Source organism: Anser cygnoides, chromosome 16 (assembly GCF_040182565.1).
Source record: "Anser cygnoides isolate HZ-2024a breed goose chromosome 16, Taihu_goose_T2T_genome, whole genome shotgun sequence".
NCBI lineage: Eukaryota > Metazoa > Chordata > Aves > Anseriformes > Anatidae > Anser > Anser cygnoides.
Genome location: NC_089888.1, coordinates 4,905,437 through 4,930,752, shown reverse-complemented (window position 1 = coordinate 4,930,752; position 25,316 = coordinate 4,905,437). Strand labels below are relative to the sequence as shown.

The 25,316-nt window shown below is 42.8% G+C and overlaps 1 protein-coding gene across 5 annotated transcripts in view; it reads left to right on the top strand.

Annotated features, from left to right (window-relative positions):
- The window catches only part of PHACTR3 (phosphatase and actin regulator 3), a 104,763-nt gene that overhangs the window by 46,573 nt on the left and 32,874 nt on the right, over positions 1-25,316 (top strand). For 4 of the 5 annotated variants that reach the window (XM_066978199.1, XM_066978198.1, XM_013188936.3 and 1 more), the window contains 6 exons: positions 10,106-10,267; positions 11,145-11,222; positions 15,354-15,536; positions 20,025-20,228; positions 23,797-24,061; positions 25,041-25,288. In XM_066978199.1, the coding sequence (XP_066834300.1) occupies positions 10,106-10,267; positions 11,145-11,222; positions 15,354-15,536; positions 20,025-20,228; positions 23,797-24,061; positions 25,041-25,288 (1,140 nt within the window). The remainder of the gene's footprint in view (positions 1-10,105; positions 10,268-11,144; positions 11,223-15,353; positions 15,537-20,024; positions 20,229-23,796; positions 24,062-25,040; positions 25,289-25,316) is intronic. The other variant, XM_013188937.3, reaches the window with a different exon arrangement.

The following is a 25,316-nucleotide window of genomic DNA, read 5'->3' as shown; positions in this document are numbered from 1 at the left end:
AGGACAGGCCCATGATATGGTTGAAGAGAACAAGGCTCTTATTTACTTTTTAAATAAAAAACTCATGTTAAAACAGAAATTCAGGTTTTTTCAGAGATCTGGTCCATTTCAAAAAAAAAAAAAAAAAGAAGAGAAGGGGAAGGAGTCCAAGTATTCTTGCTGATGAAAGGCAAATCTTACAGAAATATTCATTAGATGATCCCTCCTCAAAAACATGACCCAAATGAAAATCAAGAGCTGTTAGGAGACCAAAGGACTGCCTAGAACTGTTATTCTTAAAACAAACAAACAAAAAATCAAAACAAAACAAAAACAAAAAAAACCCTTGTCTGTACAAAGAAGAGCAACAGAGCTTCCTCCCATGCTTTTAATTTTGGCAGTCAATTTTTGTTCTTTTGCATAGTCACTAACCAGCAAAATAGAATTGTAAGCGTGTGCTCCCGGGACACATCTCAGTATCACAGAATCCCACCAGGATTTTGTTGTTGTTATTTTTTGCTTTACACCATGATATTGTACACGAAGTCTGTAAGTCTGGGACTGGACAAGTCTCACCTGCTCAGACAAAATGTTCAGAACAGGATTTTGATCAGTAACTTCGGTATGTATGAGAAACATGGCTCCACATCCCCCACACCAGCCCCTACCACTATGCTCCCTTGGCAAAGCCATGGCAAAATCTATTAGTAGGGAAATCTTGTGCAACTCCGAGTTACTGCAGCCTCCCTGTCTCATCTGCAGGCTGATCTACAGTGAGCAGGACGGTGCCTGATGCATTAGCCACATGGTGACACTTTTGGAGACACGTGGTGACCTTCCAGGCACTCAAAGGCAGATGTGGGAATCCTTTACAAACACTGCTATCTAACAGGCTTTAAGATATCAAAAAGTCAGTTCTTAGCAGCTACTATTTATATCTTATTTTAACTCAGTATTATCTGTATCTACTTTGTGTGCTACCTCTTGCTCTTCTGTTTATTCCAGTTTAAGGTAGTTCTTTCCAAAATGGTGTCAACACCGTAGCCTTTAAACATCACAACTGTACATGCTATTGCCTAATTTTCCAAACAGTAACCATCTGCAAACAGATCGTAGAAGTTTATTTTGTGGCATTTGCAGTTTCTGTGTACCATTAATTTAAAAGCCGGTGACTTTCAGTACCAACTCACAGGAATTTGCATGAGTGTTTGAGGACTTTGAAGCTCATAATTTAGTAAGAGAAATAATGAATGTTACCCTTCCTCTGGAAAGAAAATATGAGAATTCTTAGTTCATCTCTGGAAGGATGGTTGTTTACTTTGTTTGGCATTTTTGCTTTTAATAATAACCTTGTTTCCTTTGCACTTCGTAAGGAAAAAGCTCGTTCTCTGTCAAGTTAAAGGGTCGCAATATTACATTACCTAACAAATACCATTCTTTTTGCAAACCAGAGGATGCTGAGTCCTCAGCACCAGCTCTTCACAAACCACTTCTAACGGACTGCACTGCTTGCTAGTGTGGACCCAGCCAATACAGCACAGGAGCAATGTTTGCACATACATGTGTGTCTTTCCAACAACACGATGGATGAGAGGGTTTGTGGTACCCTGCTCCCTTCTGGCTACTGAGTACTGAGTATAATTGCCTCTTTGGAAAATACCAGCAGACAGTAGAAGAACTGGACCTTTAGAACAATGCTCCCCTCAAAGCATTCCCCACACAGATGTCTCATGCTTACAGAACGTTACGTACAGGAGAACCAAGCCTTCTCTAGAATGGGTTTAACCATTCATTCGGGTGATACGGCCTCCTAAGGAGGGTTTCATTGCAATTTACAACCCAACCAAATGCAGAAACTAACTGTTGGCAGCTTTATAACAGTTTTACAGGGAGCCAAATTAGATGCAGAATCTTTAGATGAAAGTTGAATTCAGTCATTATACTTGTTTTCTATACTACCTTCCTCTGTGGCTGGTCTGTGTTTTGTCACATTTTTGTCTATGCATTTCTTCTTCCAAATCTCTATCCTATTCTGTACAACAGGCCTAGAGTCGCATCAGAGACTGTTGACTAATGCACATTTTTTTGCCAAGGGTTGTGAGGAAAGTGAAAGTGCAAAGCAGCAGAAGTGATAAAGGAAAAAAAAAAAGGCAGCTGCTCTTACATTTCACAAAGCAGAAGGAATGTGTCCTACCTGCACTAGTGACATTAAACAGTCAGAGCACCATCAGAGATCTGTGCTGCATTCAAGAAAGGAAACTATGCATTTAATTATGAGGGCATGAAAGTGCGTAGTGCGTGAGGATTTGGTTAGTTCTCTAATGTACAAGTTTGGGGTGGATATAAAAGTGACAGCTGGTTGTATATCTGGCAGGTACAGAATCCCATAGACAGAAGAAACTCTAAACAGGTTGATTCTGGGGCATGAATCCCAGAAAAAAAAGCAACACATTGTTACCTTTCAGCATGTATGGTGCTATTACACCGATGACTTCTCATGGTGTAACATCTCCCTCTAAACATAACTTCTATCAGGGAAAAGCGACAGTGAAATGAATTGGACAGTGCCTCTTGGAGACAGCAAAGAGTATGTTTCAGCTTGCACACTCCCCGAGGAAGCTACTAAAAACATCCTTTCAACAAGCTTACAGCCAGAATACAGCTAATTAAACAACTGTAGGTGATGCAACACTGGTCCTGTAGAGGAGACAACAGCCTTACTATGTTGAGTTTAGGGCAAAGCCTAATGCAAGTCATTCCTACACTGCCTGGGCTTGGGCTCCCATCATCCTGCAGAACAGTACCTCTCCAAGAGGCTTGGGGAAAAACCCCAGCCCTGGGAATTGCCAGCACCTGTGGTACAAAACCCTCTGCAGATGCAGGATGGATGGGCAAGGCTCGGTGTGCAGCCTGGCTCCTGGCCCTCTGCTGGGACGGTGCTCATTTGACTTTATTTGAAAGGATTTTTTGTAAGTCTCAGGAGATGCTCTTCTGTTGCTGCCTGAGCAAGTTCTCACTGGGTGGTGTGAAGCATGCAAATGCCAAGCTTCTCCTCTCCAAAGGCGATGTACAGGCTCAGGTAACCGAGTTAACTGTGATTATACAACAATCCTTCATTAGGCTCATTTTCTAACTGTTATTTAATTCTTCCTTATCCAGGTAAAGCATGTTGTGGGTTCCTTTACACAAACACTGAAAAAACTTATTTTGTTAATGAACTGCTAATGTCACACTGTGTGTTGTAAATGATGGGAAGTGCTGCTGGGACTCGACACAATGATCCATAAGCCTGAAAGGCTCCTGATTAATTCTTTGCACCTTGGCTCATACAGCAGTAATGCTGTTAGGTGATATGTCAGCTTCCTGAAGGAACATATTCTGGAAGAAATCACAAATCTCAAGCATATAAAGTGTATTTTTATCTAAGAGATGTAGCTGGAGTTGCCACTTCCCTGCTCTCTTTCCTTTGATAAGCATAATCTGTCTCCCATTCATTTCAGCTAAACCTGGTTCTGAAATCCAAATAGTTTGAAGGGAAGCACAGCATGACAGAATGGAAATAAACTTCCTTGGCAAGCACAGCCCCCTCCTACCACCCACAAATTATGTTTTTTTTTCCTCTCCTTCAATTAAAGAAAAATGTTAAATCATAATTTAACATACTAAAGAGCAGTGGAAATCAGAGAACAAGAATGCATGGCAAACGTTTGAGTTTGAAGTGAAAATGGAAGCTCAGGCTCAGGAGCCCACATGAAAGGTGGAAAGGAAAAAACAGTAACTTACGTTTTCATGTGGGTAAGTGTAAAAACCTAATCAGGATTCACACTCCTTGGCTAAAAGAAAGGTGATACAGCCCAAGAAAAGCCTGTACTCTGTGGAGGCTGAACCCAGAGCTGTTTTGGGTAGGGTGCCCATAAAGGACTCCACTCCCTTCTGCCACTTCTCTTAGTGTTTTCACCCTGCCTTCAAGTATCTCCATCAGTCTGAAGTCTGCACAAATTTTGTATGTCAGATTTTCCCAAAGGTAACTCAGTGAATGACAAACTTATGTGGCTGAACCTGGCCCACTATCCAGCTGCCTCCTTTCAGGATTAAACTATTGGGGGAGGTGAAATCATGAGCATGTGATTCTGTAACTGATAACAATTCTGAGACCAGAGAGAGGAATTTAAGCCAAAGCTATTTGCACTGTTGACCACACATAAACTAGAAATCTGGCCAGGTAAATGTCTGAACTTGCACCTCAGTCCTGTAATTTTCCCTACTTTGTTTTAATATTTTTCTGGTGTCACAAATACGCTGCGTTACAGCAGCAATCTGTATCATGTCAGCAGCTGTACATCCAGAACGAGCTTATGACTGCATTCAATGCTGTACAACAGGTACCTTGCCTTCTCTAAATAAACAAACCATCACGAACTAGTTTGTCTGTTTAACAAACTATTCAGTATAAATGTTTTCCAAAACAAAGCAAAACAACATTGAAACATTCACAGCTCTAAATACAACTGAAATCCTTCAAAAATTAAATAAATTTCAGGTTCATCAAAAGCTTTTTTCTCATTTCTAAGTCTGATTTCTAATTTCTAATAGTCATTCAAAATTGGAAAAATCAAGACTCTGTATGTTCAAAAAACTGAAATAGAAACTTTCGAACTGGAACATTCCACTGCAGTTTTCTTTCAAAGAGAGTTCACAAAGAGAGCGTGTCTGCAGAAATGCAGGTGACAGAAAACATTTTTAGCACAAGGAAGAGCTCCATCACAGGAAACATCTAACGAGTGCAATAAAAAGGCTCGTCAGTCTGAATTCTGCTTCTCTGGAACATAACAGAAGTATTCAAAGGCTCTAGACACAAACAATTTGCCCCTGTACTGGAGACTCAATCGTTGTGCTCAGTTCTTCCTGCTTTTAAGATGCTGAACTAAGGAAAAGGGACTTATTCCTGCTGCTAATTCTCTCCCAAAGCTCAGGATAGTCCCTACTTTAAAACCAAGACAATCTCTCTGCCTTCTTCCACCCACAGGTTTCTCTCACTAGATAAGAAGCGTTCTCTGCACAGAGCACCTTTGTAGAGAAGTGCTGTTTCTTGGCTAACATCACAAATGTCTGGGTTGCATGATTCAGGACTGACCAGTAGTAGATGTGAACCCTTTAAAAGCTCAGCTCTCCCCATGACATCCTGCTTAGCATCCTTTATAAAGGGGGACACGAATTCTAGGCAGCACTGGAGTTAGCAGTGGCAAAGGCATGTCTATCACGGATGCTGAAAAGGTCATTTTGATTCCACTCACCGTCTCTACCCTCTGGAGGGGACCAAAGGGAGCCTCTTTTGCCTTTTTTTAACTTTGTATCTGGTTGCAAAGATGGATGCAGTAACGATAAAGGGGGGAACATGCAGAGCTGCATCACAAACCAACACATCAGAAAACAGAGCACGCCTGCCTTACAAATTTGCCTGCAGCTCCTCTCTGCTGTGTTATTTTTAAACTGCCTGCAGGTTGCAGATTTTTCAGTGGCCCTTCTCCTAGAAGTGCACACAGGGGATTTAGGAAGGCACAGCTTCCATTACCATGAATAGAAGTTAACAAATTCCCAGCACATTAAAATTCAGCATCCTTCGTCTTCCCATAAACTTCTTGTTGCAATTTGTGTATTCACAAAAGGGCCTTCCAGGTCCCTCCCAGTCCCTCTGCAGGGCAAGGTCAGCATACCCCAGCTCTGCATTCCTGATGTGCCCAGCTGCCGCACAGCAGTCTGCAGAGAACAGCCCGCAGTTGCTGTAATCAGCAGCCCAGGCATCATTTGACAGTCTCTTTGGCTTACCAAAAAAAAAAAAAAAAAAGACAAGAAGTTACTCAACTGACTGAACCCAATGTTCAGGTTCACCCCAGCACCATCATCTCAGCACCAAGAACGTCTACTGTACAAAGGAAGGCTGTGTGCAGGTCTGGGGCACTCTCCCAGCACACATCCTGGACCCAGACTTCACTGAATTCCTAGTAACATTGCTCCAGTTCTGCAGGAGTCTGGATGGGACAGAGCCAGGACTTGATATCAGTAAACGGGAGAGTTCCTATGTGCAGGAACACTGCATGATCCACACACAATTCCTATAAAGAGAGTAACGGAAGAGCCGTATTATTATGCTACCCCACCATTTTAAAGAAGAAAGCAATGGAGCACATTTCAGAAGTGCTGATCAACCACAGCTGCTACTGAAGTAGACAGAAGCTGCAGGTGCTCAGACTGAGGGGTCAGGCGCTGAAGCCAAACATGACAAATATTATGGTTTCTTTCCTTCTTCTGTCTTGCCTGCTTATTCTGCAGCCCAGAGCAGCACTGCAGAGCACTACCCATCGGGTCAGAACCTCTCCCCTTGTTTGATGCGCTGTCTCAGACATCAGACCACTCACACTCCCGGCCAATGTCAGGAGCTGTAGGAATCACCCCAGCTGGCACCATGAGGAACGCTTGCCCAGCCTCATCAGACAGGCGTGTGATAGATGAAGAGTTTGTTTTGGATGCGGAGCTCCAGCACAGGAGCCTTTGCCCTCTGCAGGGTACACCAGGGACTCGCAAGTAATTTCAATAGAAAAAGCCAACAAGCGCCAGTCAGAGCTAATGCTCTGGCCCAACAGGGCTGAACTGTGTCCTTGGGGGACAGCATGGGATGGACTGGTTTATCTCAGCACTAAGGGCCAAGCCGAGCCTAGCCTCCCTGCACTGGGCTGGTGTGCTGGGGGTTAAGCTTGTGCTGACTCAGCCCTGCGTAAGGACCGTCCCTCATCCTTACACATTACGCAGCTAGTTAAGCTGTTGCTCGTTTCTCCCTGCTGATTTGGAGAGTCCCGACTTGGCTCTTGGCTGTTTATATTTCACAGACATCCTCCATGTAATTGCATGGCCTGGCCCCAGGCTATCAGGCTCTGGGAGAAATAACCGCATTATTCCACAGAACAGTTAGCATAATTAAAATATCGACTGCAGATTAAAAAATGTGCTGAATACTTCACAGAGTGGTTGGAGGGTTGGCAAGTCTTGGCAGCTTGCTGGCTGCAGGAGCTGGCTGGTATTTAGATGCGCTTGCTCCTTCAGCATTCCCTGCTGTACGTGGGAACTGCTTTTTGTGCTGTCAACTCCTCATCTCCCAAGCAGCCAACCCACACCCAGGAAGAAAGGAACCGACTAGAAATGAGGAGCTCCAAGGGCTTTCTTGTGATTCTTATTGCCAGTGAGACCATTTCCTTGTTATTTATGACTTCAGGACATCTGTCTTACTGTGTCTCTATCTATTTTTATTTGTGTCCATCTCTCCAAATGTACAGTGTAGGAACTGCATATGGTGAGAATGTACCAGGTGATAAACCCATTTGCTTAAGAACTGTCTGTACCATCTGAGAAAGCATTAATAAATTTTAAAAGCCAATGAAAACCTCCACCGGAACATTTGTTTTAGCTACTATCTTCTATTTGGTGATTGATGTGTATTTCATCTGTGACCCGTCTAAGGTATAAATCTTTACATTTCCAGAGCCAAGAGGACAGAAGGGGATGGAAGAAGCCCCATTTGCAAAGCTGGCAGAAAGCACAGAAGCATTGACCACTGCAGGGCATTTAGGGAATTCTTAGTGCCTTTGCAGTATCTCCCCCTTCTCTTTCCCAGGGAAATATGTGGGATAACAGACATTGCTAGGGACATGCAGATTTGGGTTTGAATGGCTTCTTGGTTCCGTCTAAATCCCCTCCTATCTGGCAAAAATGGTAAGGTGATCTCACGCTACATGTGGATGATACCTAAAACACTTTGCAGACACCTACATCCTGAATGAAATGCAGCAGGATCAGCAACTTGGCAAGGTACTGCTCTAAGTCAGATTCTTCTTTAACCTTCACTTACATGCTTGAGAAATTCCGGCGACGAGAGGAAGCGCTCAAGCAGCAGTGCAGCCTCACAGGCAGACAGGGACGGTGGAGCTCAGGCTGTCCTACGCCACTGAAAAAAACTTCCAGGGCCAAGGCTCTGATTTACAGTCTGATCTACAGCTCTTCTGAGAGGAGCTAATTTTATGAACATTTCCATTCCCACTCAAGGGATGTCACAAGCAATGGCCAAATGTTATTTTCTGAGGCTTCTATTACAGCTTTAAAGTAATCATAATAGCAAATTAATAGCAGATCTTCTCTGCCATTTTCCATTCTCATTGCCATCTCCATAATCAAGAGCAGCTCTACTTCTTCAAAGCTTATTTCTGTGATACTTCTTAGTTTTGAATATACAATTAGGGAAGAAGCATGATATCTTGGCACTCTAACTGTACTCTGTAGGCTACTGCCCTCCCCCTGTGCTAGTTTCTGTTCTCAACTTCTTAATATTGACCTCCAGACTGCTAACCATAAATAGCACCTTGGGTAGACAAGATTATTTCAAAAACTAAAATAGATTTTTCTGTACATTTAAAAGCTATTCTAAATTAAACCCAAGGTAAACTATGAATTTAGAGAATCTTTTGTCTCATTCTGCTACACTGAAAGAGAAATTCACTGAGCATGTACAGTGGGAGAGGAAAAAAAAAAGTTTCAGCTTTTCTCTGTTCTGGTAGTTCACATGGCCAGGTTTTCAGTTTGCCTCCACTGAATGATTCATCTCTCTTACCAGTATTTTCAAAATTAAATGGAAGAGGAGGAATGTGTTCATTCCCCTGCTGTGTTTAATAATCTCCCCCAAATTGTTTCCTGTTTACTAAGAAATCCCCACCTCCATGCTGTGATTTAAGCATTTTCACCCTGTTGACTTAAAAACAAAGCCTAGAAGATGCTGTATAGTTTTTACCTTGCAGTCATAAAGCAATTTATGATACATGTTTCAGAGAGAAATTACTTGGAAACGTGCACGTGTTCATAGCTCCACATTGCTTATTTTGACTGATTGTAGGAAAAAATACAAATTGTCATTCAGTTTTTATTCGTGTACCATGTCTGATCACTTATCACAGCTGCTTTCACCAGTCACTGTACTGGTGCTCAAATACAAACCTCAATAAAGCCACCAGTAACACCACCGATTGAACTGGGCTTCTTTCTTTCGTGGTACTGGCCAGCACACAATTGTGAATAGTCAGTGTATATTGTTTCACACAAGATTTGTCTATAAGCAAAGCTTTGAGTGTATTTTCAAGACAAAATATTAAAAATACCTAAATTGCTTTTCCAGCTGAAGTATTAGCTGTGAATTCCTGTGGCTTGGCAGGACAAAAGGGAAAGAATTTTCCCCTTAGCTTCCTCAAGGAATACATTTGCACAATAGTTGTAGGATTTTATTTACATAGCACATATCAAACAAACTGTTCTTATAGAACAGCATTAGCTCACACATGTCAGTGTGTTCTGTGCTAGCTTATGTGAAGAGAGTTCATTTAACAGGCAGAAATATCCTGTGCCCTGAGAACAGAAATGGAAGCTGGGAATTCAGAGGGGACCTGAGCTTTCTCACGCTCTCAGCTTTTCATAAAGGTCTAAACTTTTCTAAATGAGCATTACATTTATATGATTAACTGGAGTTTGCGTGGGCCTAATTTGCAGATGTGTTAAATTTCTACTGCTCCTACTAAAACTCTCAGGAGCACCCAGCTCTCCGTGTTCCAAAAGGCTGTAATGAGCAGTTACACAGCCCTTGGGAGGGAGAGCAACACCGCTCCCTTGGTGAGTCCCAGGCATGGTTAAAGTCAGGGAAGAGAAGGAATAAAGAACAGGGTGTACAAATTAAGCACATCTCCCTCTCTGTGGGCCTGGATAATAGCCTAGAGAGATCGCTGAGGGACAGCAGCAGTGGAGGTACTCAAGTACTTGGTATCCAGAGGGGTGCTGTGTAAGGCTGCAACCAGAAGGAAGCACCGGGCTGGCACAGCAAGGCTAAGTGCCTCTGGCTGGCATCCCTCAGCCTGGCCACTGGCTCCAGCAATACAGTGACAAAGTCTTACGCTGCTTACCTTGGTGACTAGACCAAATACGTGTTAGCTGAGGAGCCTCCATTCACCTGCCCTTTTTTTTTTTTTTTTTTTTTTTTTTAAGTCCATGCTGAAGCAATCTGTCTAACTGCTGGCTCTCCTCTCTTTTCCCTTCTCAGATGAGATGGAGCAGTCCCCTGCAATGCGTTCTGACTACTTGGTCTCAGGGATTAGAACTCCGCCAGTGAGGAGAAACAGCAAACTGGCAACACTGGGCAGGATCTTCAAACCGTGGAAGTGGAGGAAAAAGAAGAATGAGAAATTAAAGCAGACCTCTGCAGGTACGATGAGAATGACAGTCTGAAGCTGCAGTAAAGCAAAGCTTAGCTTGGGTGAAATTTCCTTACATAGGAAGCACTAATGATTACCTGACCTAAACCTAATTCAGAAATTCCAGCATGTTAGAAACTAATGGCAGTTAAGGCTAGAAAAAGCCCATATAGGCTGACTTCCTATATAACACAATATAATACATCTAAAAGAAAAGGTCAAAATAAGAGAGTGAAGCACAAGCCTCAATACAGACTGCTTTTCATGGGCTGTCCCTTCTCCATTCTACATTTATGTCTGCAAGTATCATCACCCCTTTTATTTGGGATGAAGATTATTTAGGTCACAATAACATTATGAAAAGTGACAGGAGGGAGCTACAGCATGTGAAGTTCCTTCCCTCAAGCAGCTGTCTCTGCAGCGGAGGAGCCCAGCACACAGCACTGCGCACTCTCGCTGGTCTTCAGGGATGTCCCAGGAGATCAGTAAGGAGATAAACTCATGTGCTAAGACAGAGTGATGTGATTCCCTCCACTTGCCCGATACCCTGAGGAGTGTCACGGTGAGGGACATCACCTCCTGAGGCAGCTCTAACATCTTGCATCAAACAGCACAAGGGCTGTCATACCCCTGTTATTCTGTACTCAGTGTGATCAGGCAGCAGGTTAAATCATAAATCTCAGCTCTACATATGGGTGATTTTACTATTTTAACAAAAGAAAGGGGACAAAACAGGCTGACCAGTCCATGCACCCCCAGAATTTCCTGCAGTTCTTTCCAAGCACGTAGTAGTTGAGACCAGAGGGAATTTCCTCATTATAGCTCTCATTGAGATATACAAATATTCTGTTGTTAACTGGTGCTGTGTCACGCTACTACTTCTTGCAGTGCTGGAGAAGAAGATGACAGCACGACAAGGTCGGGATGAACTCATTAAGAAAGGCCTTCTGGAGATGATGGAACAGGGTAAGGAAAAACTTTTTTTCTTTATTAATCAAATCTTTTTCGGTACAATCGGAAATGGAAGTATTCAAAAGAAGAAAACTAACAATCGAACAAATAAAAGGAAGATCTTAAATCCAAGCACATTAAAGAAAAACTGCTTAATATCAAATTCTTCTGATTCCTCTCTGATGTAATCAGTCCATACAGATTAAGTTTTGATGGTTTATCACCTTGAATGCAACTCCAGCTTCACTGGATTTTTACATGGTGTGAATGTGAGCTGGTACGTATGCAATTCCTCTAAACCTAGCTAAATCTGACTGCCAAGAATGTCAGCTTAAACTGGTGTAAATATAAACTTAAACATACAGATGCATTCAGCATGGAAGCTAACGTGTACAGCCCATGAATCCAAATCTCATTAAATGATACTAATCTGACGTTAACAGCTGTCTTTCCGGTAAAAAGAAAAGTTTGCGTCAAAGCGTATTGCCATCCCGTGTGCTTGTTATTCGCGTGGAAAAGTGAAGCATTTGGTAGTGGCATTTTAAAGTTTTCCTGAGTACAAATCAGGTTCAGCAGAAGTCACTGAATGAAAGATGATGAAGTGTCAGAAACACGCACAAAGGTCTGTGGTTCTGTATAGCCCTGCTCCAAAGTCCTGGCAGATGCTCAAGGGACACAGAGATCTGAGTGACCACTCTGCAAGATCAAGCAAGCTCCCAACATTACGGACAGCATCCCAATTGCCACTTCCACCTAAACAGAGATTAAAAAAATCCTTCTTTACTTTGAAAACTCTATAGCAGAAAGCACTGTCATGAAGACTGGCCTTTTAAGTTTGACCAATCTGGTAGATAGAAGTGATGTTCTTTGAAACTAATAATTGAGTTTCTTTGTATAAAACGAACACTGTGCCTATAAATAGGCTGTGGGACAATACTCAGTGATGCTATGCTGGAGTGTAACTGTGCAACTGGAGTCAGAAAAAAAGCATTTTAAACAGGATTTCTTTTTCGTTGCAGTAAAGCACTTATATTATTTTATTGGATATATTTTAATATGAGTTTTATGTTCAAGCTACAAAATCTATCAAACCATCAGCTTATTCTAAACTGGAAGGTTTTAGAAGGTTCATTTTTAATTCCTGTCTATTGAGCTCTTTCTGTCTCTCATTCTAGACAATTAGTTGTCCTGTCAGCACATCAGCACTACCCAATAGGAAAATATACCCCGTATCTGCTAAGGGCATGGAATTTCCCCATAATCTATGAATTTGAAAGCATGGGTGTGCGAGCATTATGAAACAGCAGTAAAATAAAACTTCTATAGAGCACCTTAAACTGTAATAATAATAGTGAGTTGATAAACCTTTTGTATGCATAAAGAACTGGTGGGGAGGAACACAGAGGACGCTAAGTTGCAAGATCATTTTAACAAAATAAAAATAGTTAAAATAAAAGAAACAATGATAAGCTGCATTTTCACAAAGGCAGCTGCAAACAGACTCTCCAGCTTCCTCTGCCTACCTGTCTCCAGTGAAACTGCACAGAGGTCCTGTGAACATCACACCAATTTACAGTACCACCCCGTGCCCAGAAAGGAAAGCATGGCTAACAGTCAGTTGAAGGACATTGCAGCTGCCTGCAATTTATTTTTCTTCACACGAAGCGTTGTGAATCTCCAGGGTTATTTTATTGTATTATCAGTAGACGCAGCTTATTAACTGGTATCAAAAATTGACCCAAATAATTCTCAGTAAATGATTAGTGCCCTACTTGGACGGAGCTGAAGTGGCGGCAGTTTCACAGTTAAGTCCTCATTTATGCGGTAAGTTGCAGCTGTCAAAGCAGCAATACTATGCTAAAAAGACTACAGTAAATCCTTAAATCCCTCTATTTCATCAGGCTCTACTCCACTTCCAGAGCCCTGGCTCCTGCTCCCTTTCATTAACAGTCCAAACCGGGACGAAGCTCTAGTCTGAGAAACGTGCAGACCTGCTGCATGCGTTCACAACGGCTGTGCCCTGCTCCAGCTTCACAGTGCAAGGTCTGTCAAGCAGCATTTTGAGCTGGGCTGAGTGGCTCAGAGCGAACCATGAAGCTCGCAGAGAATCTGCCTCAATCTGGGAGCAGCCCAGGGTGAAATTGCACCGTCCGTGCTTTGGTGATGAGTCATCCTAACAGGTTATGTCACCCCTTCTCCTCGCACAACCCCGAAACGCAGCTGCCCAGACATGCTGCGCAGACCAAGGTGCGCAGCCGGGCCCCTTCTGCCCCCCTCTCTGCTCACATAAACACCGAGCTGCCCCTTCAAATCTCCTGGATGTGAAATATGGCTTCACTCGGTTATAGGCTGCAGGGTCTGGCACACAGTGAGATTCAATCCCAAATAAATCCCAGCCCTGCTTCTTCTGATTACTTTGCAATTCCCAGGACTATCTGCTGCTTTCCTTACCAGGGGATCTGAGGTCTGTGCTTTCTCCCACTCCCAGCCTCTCTCTAAAATCAAGCTGGGAACCACTGCCAATCAAAGCAGCACGTCCACTTTGATCTAAGCACAAGTTGCTCCCTTTTGACCGAGACCATCACTGCTGTGAGTGTCAGACGTTCCTCAACAGAGGGCTGTCTTCTGCTTGTCATTATTTCATTAGTCACTGCACTTCCATGGCCGGGATCCGAAGGAGCTCTTGTCTCTGTCTGCAGCTCTGTTGTGGCACAGCTGTCAGCAGCTTGCCTGTCTGAAGGATGCGAGGAACGTGTGAAGCAGAGTTACCTTGAACACACTTAGGGAGCTTCCCCCAACATTTCTCCCCATTGTGAGCACAAAACCGCTCAGATGTAGCTGTGCACTGAGAGGTAAGGACTGCCTGTCAAGTAACGCAGGCAGCTGTTAATACACCGATGATTATGTATAGGCTGCCTTCACAATGAGCTGAAATGTAGGCAATGAACTTTTTCCCCCTCCCCTTCCCTGTATCATAGCAACTGTGCTACTGCAGGGGCTATTTTAAGAACAGTAACTTTTCACCAAACGTGATTATGAGGCAGACTGAGTGAGCTCAGCGTACAAAAATACTGCATCCCTTCCGCAGCATCTCTGGGCCAAAACCCGATACCCTTTCCCCAAAAGGGCAATAAATTACTCCACAGATTGTCCAAATTGTATTAAAAAGGGGTAGCTACAAGTGCTAGCTGTTTTAAATCAATGTTCAGGAAACTTGTCATGATATCATTGCAAGAAAACATAGCCCTGTCACGAGCTTCCAGAAAAGAGCGTCTAGGGCTGAGAAATACAAGGGAGGAGGTCAGGGTGGACAGCAGACGTGGCCATCAGCATGGAGCACTGGCTGCAGTGCGAAGTAATTGCTTTGATTTGCCACAGTGGTGTTGATCTTGTAAATTCTGGGAGAGTCGTGCAGTAAAAGGCTAGTTTGTATTCTGAGGAGTCTTGCCGGAATAGGAGAATGCTAGAAAAGCTTCAGTCATCAGGATGCGTACAGCTGCAGGGATCACTGGCACAAAAATCTTTCAGAGTAAGCAAAGGGAGCAGTTTCTAGGTCTGCATGAGGAGGGATTTGAATTTCTGATCAGCTCAATCACACAAGACATGCTTTTTAAAGCTGAGTAACTAATGCTGTGCTCAAACCTACACTTCGGTAGGGAATACTAGCAGCCTTGTCCTCTGCGATGCTCCAGGATTACTGCTGGGGCAGCTGGATGGCAGCATGCTGTGCACGGAGCCTGACACAACTCGGACATGTCAGAGCAACCTGTGCCTGTGCTACACGGGAGCTCTGCTCACGAAAGGAACTGCCTCCTCTCCAGCACGCCAGGTGCTTCCAGAGCACAGTGGCCTTCTTGTACAGGCACAATGGCCATTTGCCTGGGCTGCTGGGTGCCCACAGAAAAAGATGCCTTGTCTAGAAAACAGGGTGTATATTAGTGTCCAGATGGGCTGGTGTCCATGGGTTTACATTACAGATGTCAGCACTTTTAGAAATCAGGTGCTACTGTATGACAGATCTCAGTCTCCTAACCACTTACTGAAACTACTTGCAGCTTTGAGACTCTCTCTCCCAGAGAGGATGGCAGGGGGTTTTCACTTTCACTGCTCATGGTTTAGTTAAGATTAAATGATTTGATGTTGTAGATACTGAAGGCAAAGCCTGCACTGGTGACGATGCCACAAGAGCAACGCAGAGTGACCCTCCAGCTCCTGTGTGCCAGGCACTCGACTCTGAAGAGATGCAGCAAGAGAGTACAACAGCAGCCACAACAAATGTGACCTCCCTTGGTGAGGAGCTGCATTTGGATGAGCTGAAAGAAGATGCAGGTATTGGATAAAAATGTTTTTAAAAATAATAAAATGTTAAAAGATATATTTATGCTGAGCTGCTGCATGAGCAATCATATACACCAGTGGTAGACAGTCTGAGCACCTTGTTCTGCTCAGCTTCCCCATACCAGGTTAGCAATCATTATTTTATAAGTTATTTTTTTGAGACTGCTACCAAACTGAGGGACCACACAAAGCTTGGCATAATGGGATTAGTTGGATTATGAGACAATCCAATCTTGGCATGGTGCCCCTTTGGTATTAGCAGTGACTGCTGTGAAGATGAAACAAGCTTCACTCAAACTTCTGTGCCAAGGCTGAAGTTGCCTGTCATGGCTCAAGGAGCAATGTCCATGCACAACTTGCACTACCCATCACCCTGCAAATACAAGTGCAGTTCAATGTCATGAGTACAGAAAAATTACACCAAGCTCCTTTCGTGCAAAGCTCATCTGTGAAGCAGTTCAATGGGACCAGAGCAGCCAGGGACAGCCCAGCTTCCTGACAACCAAGAAATGCATAGGTCCAAAGATAACGCTTGATCCTAGGCTGTGAGGAGTCCTTGCTGATCTTCCTGCCCATCCACTCTGGCCAATCCTTACGCCTTCCCCAACTGCCTTTTTTTTTTTCCATCCTATGTGCGCATGCCCCATGCTCTTTAGGGTCCTATTCCCCACCTGCTGGGTGTGACAGAGTGATGCTGCTCTCACACTGCTTCAGCAGCTCAGAATGGAAGTCGTCCTCTAAAGGGTTTTCATTTTCTTTGTTTTATCCTTTCCCATTTCTTTTTCCAGTCCTTTCCATCCCCATGACTCACGCAATTTTGTTCATTTTTGCTGTTCTGCTTTTATGTAATATTGCTTTTCTGGCCCATTTCTAGCCCCACTCCACTCTACTCTTAATAGATTTGAAAACAGAAATGCTTCCGTCTCCCAAAAGGTACTCCCCATTCTCATGTTTGCTCATCACAAAGATTTTTTATAAGCATAGCAACTCCTTTCCATCACCTTTGTTTCAACTATGTATTATCACACTGAGAAATATCCCAAAGCACTATATGTGGGCTTCTAGAGATTTATCCTCTCTTGTGTCTTAAAATAGAGGAAAAATAGAGGACTAGACATACACAGTTTCTATTAATACATGACTTTAATGATGTTTCCTTTCTATTTGATCTCTACAGAGTGTTTGGTTTGTACCACTCTAAAAATTCATCAGGGTAAAACCCACTCATTTCATGTTTCTTGTTCAGTGTTTTAGAACAACCAGATCAAGATCTTGACCAGAATACCTCAGGCACTGCTATTACTAGCAGCGATAGTCTCTCCTAGAGTGTTTCATTGAGCAAATTGCTCTCTGAAGTTCTAGTTATCATTGGGACAGACTATCCTGGAAAGATGGCACTAAAAATGCATCATATATTTAACATTATGGCTCTCTAAAAACTAGTACTACAACTTAAAATACACCTCCCACTGCATTCAAAATTGTGTATCGAGGCTTTCCAAATCATCCCAATTTCTTATGTTCCATTCTAATGTTAGTTCTTTTTATTGTCTCCCTGGCATAACCTTTCCTGCCTTCTACATTTCTTTTCCTCCCTCAGAGGTATCATTTCCCAGCTTCCAGAAAAATAACAGCAGGATAACCTTTTCCTGTCTCCCTAGTCTGTGAGACTACTATTTGTTGGAATTCCTCCTTCAATGGTGGCCTCTGGCTTTTAAAATAATTTCTGTGCTAATTTATCCCTCTATCCACCTGATTTTACCTTAGGAGTTCATTGGGTGAGAAGGGACTTCAAAATTGTTGGAGTGTATTGTAAAGTTTATCATAATGCAGAGCGTATTACAACACCTGTGTCCTTGAGCTCAATCTAGGTCTCCAAGGCAGTAGGTGTCTTTCTACAAGTTTGTATAAATATTTGACCAGCTAGAAACAAAAGGAAGATATTTGCTTCATACCCAATATGCTGTATTTCATCCTGATGATGTGGCATGAAGGTCAGGAGGGGAAGAGAATGGGACAAAAGGGATTATTTGTAGAGCTCATGTTTCATTAACGCAGAAGAAGAACAGCCTAGGCAGAACCAGGGCAGTGTTCCCCACCCAACCCAGCCAATGGGCATGGGGACAGTCCCAAGGGAATGGATCCTACCTACCTGCCAGGCGGCGCTTTGACAAGTGGCTCTCTACGAATAATTAGCTACTCTGCCAAGGAGTCTAGTGCTGAGCCCTTAGAATACGTTCAGCAGGATAACATTCCCTCTGCAGTACGAAATCTGTTAATAGGTTTGTGTACTCAAGACTCAGGTCTGCCTCAGACTCTGAGTCAAACACGCTGTTGTTACCAAAAACAACCACGGGAAAAAAAAATAGAAGCAAACTGTTCTTTGCTGGGACTGTAAAATGGACATTTTTTTTTTTTTAGACAACAGCACACAATGACAGTTTGTTTCTGTGATAGTGCTCTGAACAGGATGCAGTTCCGAAACAAAAAGATGTTTGCCAGAGGCCAAGCGTGTTTCAGATCCGCCTTCTCTACAGGCAAGGACCCGCTACGGCTGCTCCTCCGCCTCGGTGCTGCGCGGCCCCTCGTGGCACAGGCAGGCCTCCTGATTGCAGTGAAATTACTGCCAGCAGAAAGGATCGCTCAGCTCAGGGGAAAACATCCAAATATGACTAATTTTCCTGTCACACTACTAACATCTACTGGAGCTCTTGATCTTTCTATAATGTAACCTATTAGTGACTTAATTTTTCTCTTCTCCTTTTCCACATTTTCTCTTCTATGCAGCAGGCACAAAAACACAAATTGATGTCAGACTAGAACAAAGCATTTCCCTAGAAATGTATATTTTAAAGAAAATTATTTCTTTTAATAATTTAGGCAACCATCACATAAGACTTTCTTATCAAGCCAAATTTCACGAGAATCCCTCTAATGATGTGTATTTATTCCACTTTCCTGTCTTTCTTGAATGACAAATACTCATTCCTCCACTTCTAGGCGCACTCATTAATCTGTTTGTCAACAAATTAAATGCTATTATCTTGCCAATGCTATTGTTTCCAACTGTCTAAATGCTCTGATGCCTCCCCATGCACTGTGAACATAAGAATGCTGAGAGAGAGAGCTTGTATTCCAAACAAGACATAAAACTGTGCCAAGAAAAGGTTTGTGATGTGGCAGCTGTGGGTATGCACTTCTGTGAGATTTTCAGAGATGCTCTGGAATGGTTTGGAGGGAAACACTTTGCTTTGACAATCCAGGCTGCTAAAGGGTGCGGGATTTACCATTTCTCCAGCCCAAACCGTTTGGACACATCTCCTGCTGAGGGGAAGATTTAAACATGGATCTCCCCATTTGGAGGAGTGCTCCACCTGCTGGAGCACTGCTGGGCTCCTGGTGGTTGGACGTGCTGTTTGGTGTGATCTGCCCAAGTCGCTCAAGCCTGTCTGTGGCTCCCACGTACACCAACGCAAATATTGGTGTGATCTTTGTACACACATGTACAGAGTGTGAGAGTCAAACTGTGAGGCACTGGGCAACTTTAAGCACTGCCAGAGTCAGCTGGTACCTGAGCAGGATTCAAAGGTGTTAACCCTGGACCTCACTGAAATTCCACGCATGCCCTGCTTCAGCTGCTTGCCTTTCTGGATCTGTTCCCCTGTGCCCTCATCACAGCCAGCCCAATTTGACAAACTGCTTGGTGATTCAGCCTGTACTAACTTTAAGAGCTAAGTGCTTTTGCCATCTTTCAGGAGACAATCCTGAATTGAGCACTGCTTCGCCACCTCAAATTAAGGCTTTGGTGATTGAATTTTTTCTTAAGTACTTCATCCATTCTCTATTCTGCGCTAGTTGCTGAGATCCACTGGTAAATCTTTTTATGACAGACTTTTCCTGGTTATCAACTTTAGCCTCAGGAAAGGCTCAGCAGTTCTGGAGTCAGGTGCAGTAGGATGCAAGTTGAAGTCATATATTAAATAAGATAAAAACTAAATTGCGAAAATAAATGTGTACAACAATTGGAAAACCAGCTTTCATGTAATGTTACAGGGTTGACAGTCTTTGCCCTATGGCTGTATGTTCCTGGCACTCACTCAGTAATGCTGTGCCATTGCAACTGCACCACTGTAAGAAAATCTGCCATTGCAGTTCTCAAAGGTTGTTTTACGTTGCTGTCCCCATTATTAAAAAGAGAAAAGGAAAAAAGGCTTAAGGGAAGGAATGGAAAGTAAGAGAGGCTCACCAGTTTTCTCAAGAACATCAAAACTAACATTTCTTCAATATTCTCAAACATTTTATTCTTTACCTGCTTTGGCTAGTTGGCTATTTCACACAATAATTATTTCCAGTAAGGTAAATAAGTGCTTCTAGCTGTGTACCATATGTTCTGTTTTTCTGAATGTTTCTGGCATCGTCTCCTGGCCTATCAGTATTATTAACTTCCCTTTCCATTAATTTTACTCGTCTTCTTGCTAGCCAAGAAACCTTCAGCACCCATGGAAGAATTAGAAGATGCCAGTCTGCCAGCAGCTGAAGACAGTCCACAAGCCTTACTCACTTCTGAATCCACAGACTCTCCCCAGAAGGGGACAGAAAGAAACCCAGCACAGCTTCCCAGCCCTCCATTGCTCCCAGCTCCACCGCCTAAGGCAATCTCCAAAATCACCAAGAGTGTAACAGGTCAGTCATTACCAGTCAGGGAAGACTTCCCCACCCCTTATGTTTTGTTCACCTACACAGCACAGTATACTATATTTTTTCTTAGATCCTTTTGCAAGCCTGTTGTTGCCTACTGTGAATCAGGCTGGTTGTGGTTGTAGTGAATGATAATGAATTTCATGAACTGAGCGGTTTGGTTGCCTGATAACAACGTGCTGATCTTTGTACTTCAAACATATATACATATTTGGATCTCCCCGAGGATTATTTAGTTTGAGTCTATTGCACTAAACACATGTAAAACAAATCAAACCAACCGCAAACATCTGCTGAATCAGATGCTCATATCGATATGCCATAAAACACAAGGAGATTTAAATGTTTTCATTACCTAGAATCCCGCTGGATAACAGTACAACAGCCACAAGCCAGTTCAACTCGATAGGCTCTGTAGAGGTTTCTGTCTGCAGGTTCTGCTCTCTAGGGTAGGCCTAAACTAAAGCTATGAAATCTGGTCTAATTACACAGAATGCACATAAGTGATACACCTGGCTCCCACAAAGCAATCCTCCATGCCAGTCTTCATTGAATGTTTCAACAGCAATTCCTCTGGGCCTGATTTTCTAACGTATTGCCAATGTTACTACATTTTCCAACATTCTGGCACTACAGAAAGGGTGTTAAAGCGAATATGATTTTAGTTCGTTCCAATTTTAGGGCCCCTACATATGGTAAAAGCAGTTAACAGGGTCTTACTGCAAATTAGAATGAAGTCTTGACATCTAAATGCCAAACCTGTTGGGTATTTAGACTTTTAAATGACAGCCATTACCTCAGCCCTGATTTGCATCCCACTGGCACAAATAACAGGGTTTTTCTAAGTCACCAGGAAACAAAATATCAGAGGGACACTGATGTGACCACTGGAACTCATAGAAAATATTGGTGCTTTCAGTCTTTTAAAGGAACAGGTATTTGTTTCCTATGGAAAACGTCCTTATTTTGACCGTGTTTAGAAGCCGTAAGAGCTTAAGCGGGACCTGGATTCAAGATAGTATCATACCAGTGCTTCCTGGGAGCTGTTGTTCAGATTGCCTCACCATTCTCTGCTCTGAGTCAGGCTCTCTCCTGCCTCTTCCATCTTGCAATGTGAACAAGCACAACCAGGACACCCCTTTATCACTTCTCGGCTGATGAGAGAGCCATGCTGTGCTTGAGATTCAGGCCATTCGGAAAAACTAACCTGTAGAGGGTAACAAGATTACAGAATCACCAGGCACTTTACAGTACCTAAGCACTTCCTCTACCACCCAGGATATTCCAGGTTTTGGTATTTCATCCTCATCTAAATTTCCCACAAAGAACAACTCAGTTTTCTCAATGACTCCAGTAACTATAGACCTTTATTCAATAGTGATTATATGTTTATTTATTTTTGTTTGGATGTGGAGGCAGTGGTAAGTTAAAACTAAACAAATACTGTCAGTGAGTGAAAGAGGATACAAATGTATGGGGAGGGAGAAACAAAGAGCTATTATAAAAAGAACAGCAAGACAAAGAGCTTGAAAAGCTCTTCTGTGTTTGGGTTTTTTCCCCCTTAACAATGCTAGAGATGCTGTTAGCAGAGGAGTGAGGAATAAGCCAAGCACCAATTAATCACAGAGAGAGGGGGAACAGGGCAAGATGCCAAGACATCACTTTGCAAGATTATTCACTGAACAGCTGTTATTAGGATGAATAAGGTGTGATTTAGGGAAACTCTCAATATTGGCCCAAGCTGCAATGAGGACAAAATTGGCCTTTGGCCCATTCCAGGAACAAGCAAATACAAAGATAAAGTCTCCTCCCTTCCTGCTTTAGGGTTGAGCTGAATCCAGGTTTCTTGCTCTGAGAAAACACTGCAACCCTCTCCCATTGTGCAGAGGGAGAAAGTGATTTAAGAGGTGCTCTTTCATCCCCTCAGGCCACAATTTAAAAGACAACAATGGATCATAGATGTTTTCTATGCGTTTCTACAGTAGCACGTAACCAAAACTCCCTTGTATGCTGAGAAAACATCTTTACTTAGCACAGGTTGGCCATCTCCTGGCTGTAGAAACTACCCTGATCGCCTCCGGGCTGGGAAGGTGTCTCACTGCCAAGGCACAGCACACTGGACACCTAGACACTTGGAGAAATGTTCCTGTTCTTTCAGGCATTTTCAGATTTTAAATAGAGTAACTTTTGGATCAGCTTGACCCCTGCCTGCTTGACCCCTCCCAGATGCATAAAAAGAGGGATTAAACTCTGGCCAGTGATCTTGGTTGGATGAAGAGAAATGTGCAAAAATGCCTTCCAAAAATTAAAAATTCATGAGTTAGACTTCTCTTAGAAAAAGCAAGGAGATTATACCATAGATGCAAATCTCTTTGCTGAAGGATGCTCTCCTCTCCACCCCCCAAATGTGAAAAAGAGGCCAGTGTTGCTACTCTCAAATTTCTGATGTTTGAATCTGGTTGTGGCTGCAGGAGCTCTCCTCCCACTTGTGCTTTTGCTATTGTCCTCAATAAATTCTGCTCTCCGTTCTCACAGTGAAAATAGTAAATATGTTCTGTGAAAACAAGTTTGTACAAGGGCTGTACAGGCTGTATCAGTTTAAATCCCTATTTACAACACTAGGTGGCAACAAAATAAAAGAAATACCCTCTTGTGTGACGACGTCACACTGGCTTTCTACACCCAGACTGAACTGTTGCAATAAACAGCACTATGTGCCAGAAGGTTGGGCCTGGGTTATATGGAAAATGGGGAAAAAAACTGTAGAACAGAAATACTAATTGACATCTTTTCAGGCCAAATGTTCAGGTATCTTAAGAAAGGAAAACTATCAAACTTACAATGAGAGAAATGTCTGCTTTGGACTCAGGTGCTAGAGAAATGTATATAACGAAGTCTAATTTCCAATAAAATGCTTATGCAGCATAAAAACCTGAATCTAGAGGGTAAAAATTATATATTAGCTGAATCTACCCTTTGTTTTCTCTTCTTAGTGCTCAGTACGCCATCTATCATTTGGATTTCATTTGGCAAGTTTTGTTAGGCAAACGTTATACTATAATAATTTTGGCATTTCCTCAACTGGCATATGAAAGACAGAGGTCTAAGCTGCACAGCAATCACAGAGGAGCAGATAATAGAAAGTGGTACATTTTGTCCGGACTGAGAACCACAGTGCATAAATTTTAATACCGTCTGCCAGAGGCCAGCAAAGAAAGCACTAGATTGGGAAGCCGCCGCAGCACAGGCTGTTGGCGGTTAGGAGGAACAGCACTGATGATCAAGAATGCAATGATGGGCTGGAAAAAAGAAGAATCTGCGTGGGGAATAAGAGGGAATGGGGGAAGCATCTATTTTTCTAGATCAAAGATCTAGATCTGTGCAGTATGAGCCTTTTGAATTCAAATGGTTAATCAGCTTAGCCAGTTACCTCTTAGCAAGAAGAAAACATCACCATTTTCTTCTGTTCAACAGAAGAATTAGTTTCAGTGCCAGCTCTATGCGCCAAAACACAAGCAGCATTGCATGACCTCTTACCCTCGTGTTTTGACAGCAGGAAGCGACACGGATGACCCAGCCATGAAATCTCCTCCTTCCACTATCCTGAAGAATTATGTAATTGTCGGTTCCTCCCAAATCTCAGGACAAGCTGCTCTCTTCCATCCCTCTGGCCAGAAAAGCTCTGATCCCCACGTCAGAGGACAGGTAACAACGCCGACCGGCTCCCCTCACCTGGCTGCCGTCCACCTGCCTTTACCTCCCAGCAGAGTCATTGAAGAACTGCACAGGGCTCTGGCCACCAAACACCGGCAGGACAGGTACCTGCAGCCTCTTGGCTATACGGGTGCATGGGAAGAGTCATTCCACTAAATCATTTTTCTTGGTAAACATCCTTCCCCTGTTATTAGCATTTTATCTATCCTACGGCTTGAGTCTGTTTTCTTCTTGATGTCATTACTTTGAACATCTATCCCTGGTTAAAGGGCTTGATTTGGCAATTACTTTAAAGTATGTTCTTCCTTTATAAAGAGGCTACTGTGACATGGAAGGTGGTATTCAACAGGTAGAATTATTTGATAATCCTTGACCTACTGCAAAGAAACTCTCCCCAAGAGATAACAAGTTGGATAGCTAAGGCAAACAGTGCTGTAAATATGAGTACTACATAGATGAGAAATGCTATTTCACTGTCTCTTGGTTTATACACGAGCATACATGGTATTCATTTTTCTAATACAAATGCTTGTATGGGAGTATGTCAGGTATTTTATCTGGTTTTCATTATAAAATCTCCTCTGTATTAGAGAAGGACAGAGAGAACCTTTCCCAACAGAGCTTTGGAGCTAAGTTGGTAACATTTCTTAGCTCCATAGCAGCTATTGTCATGGGGAATAGATTCATACAGTATCATTTCCAGGCCCTGTTAAACCTTTGTCACGATCATAAAATATCAAAATGGTAATATTTTATGCGTTGTATATTTCACATTTTGAGGACATACTGTCTTTTTTTTTTTTTTTAAATCAGTACAGTATTGCACATGGTTATATATCAAAGACATATTAGTCTCTACCTTTCTGTACCTTATTTTTATGACAAAGATAGGAAAGTAGATCCATAATAGACATTATCAACACAGTCTTGAGGATGCTATTCCTTGTTGTCCAATACTGAACTCTCTGCTTTGGCCTTTACGAGCTACAGGCCATTCTGGTCATTCTCCTATAATGATAAGTTCCTACTGTGGCAATAAACCAGTTTTTTGTAAAAACTGGGCTCTGCACCTTCCACCCACAGCTTCCACGGAAGAGAAAGCAAAGGCTCTCCAAAAAAAAGAGTAGATGTCCGTCCATCCAGAACGTCTAGCATGGAGCGCAACAAAGAAAAGGAGAACTCACTGGGTTACAGCAGTGACTCAGAAAATAAGCGGAACTCAGTTAAGGAGTCTGATGAGAACAAAGAAAACATGATCATGAACTCAGAGCTCAAGGAAGACTCTGTTTTTTATCAGGATGAAGAAGTCTTGAATGACTCCATTATTTCTGGTAAGGGAAGTCACTTTATAATACATAC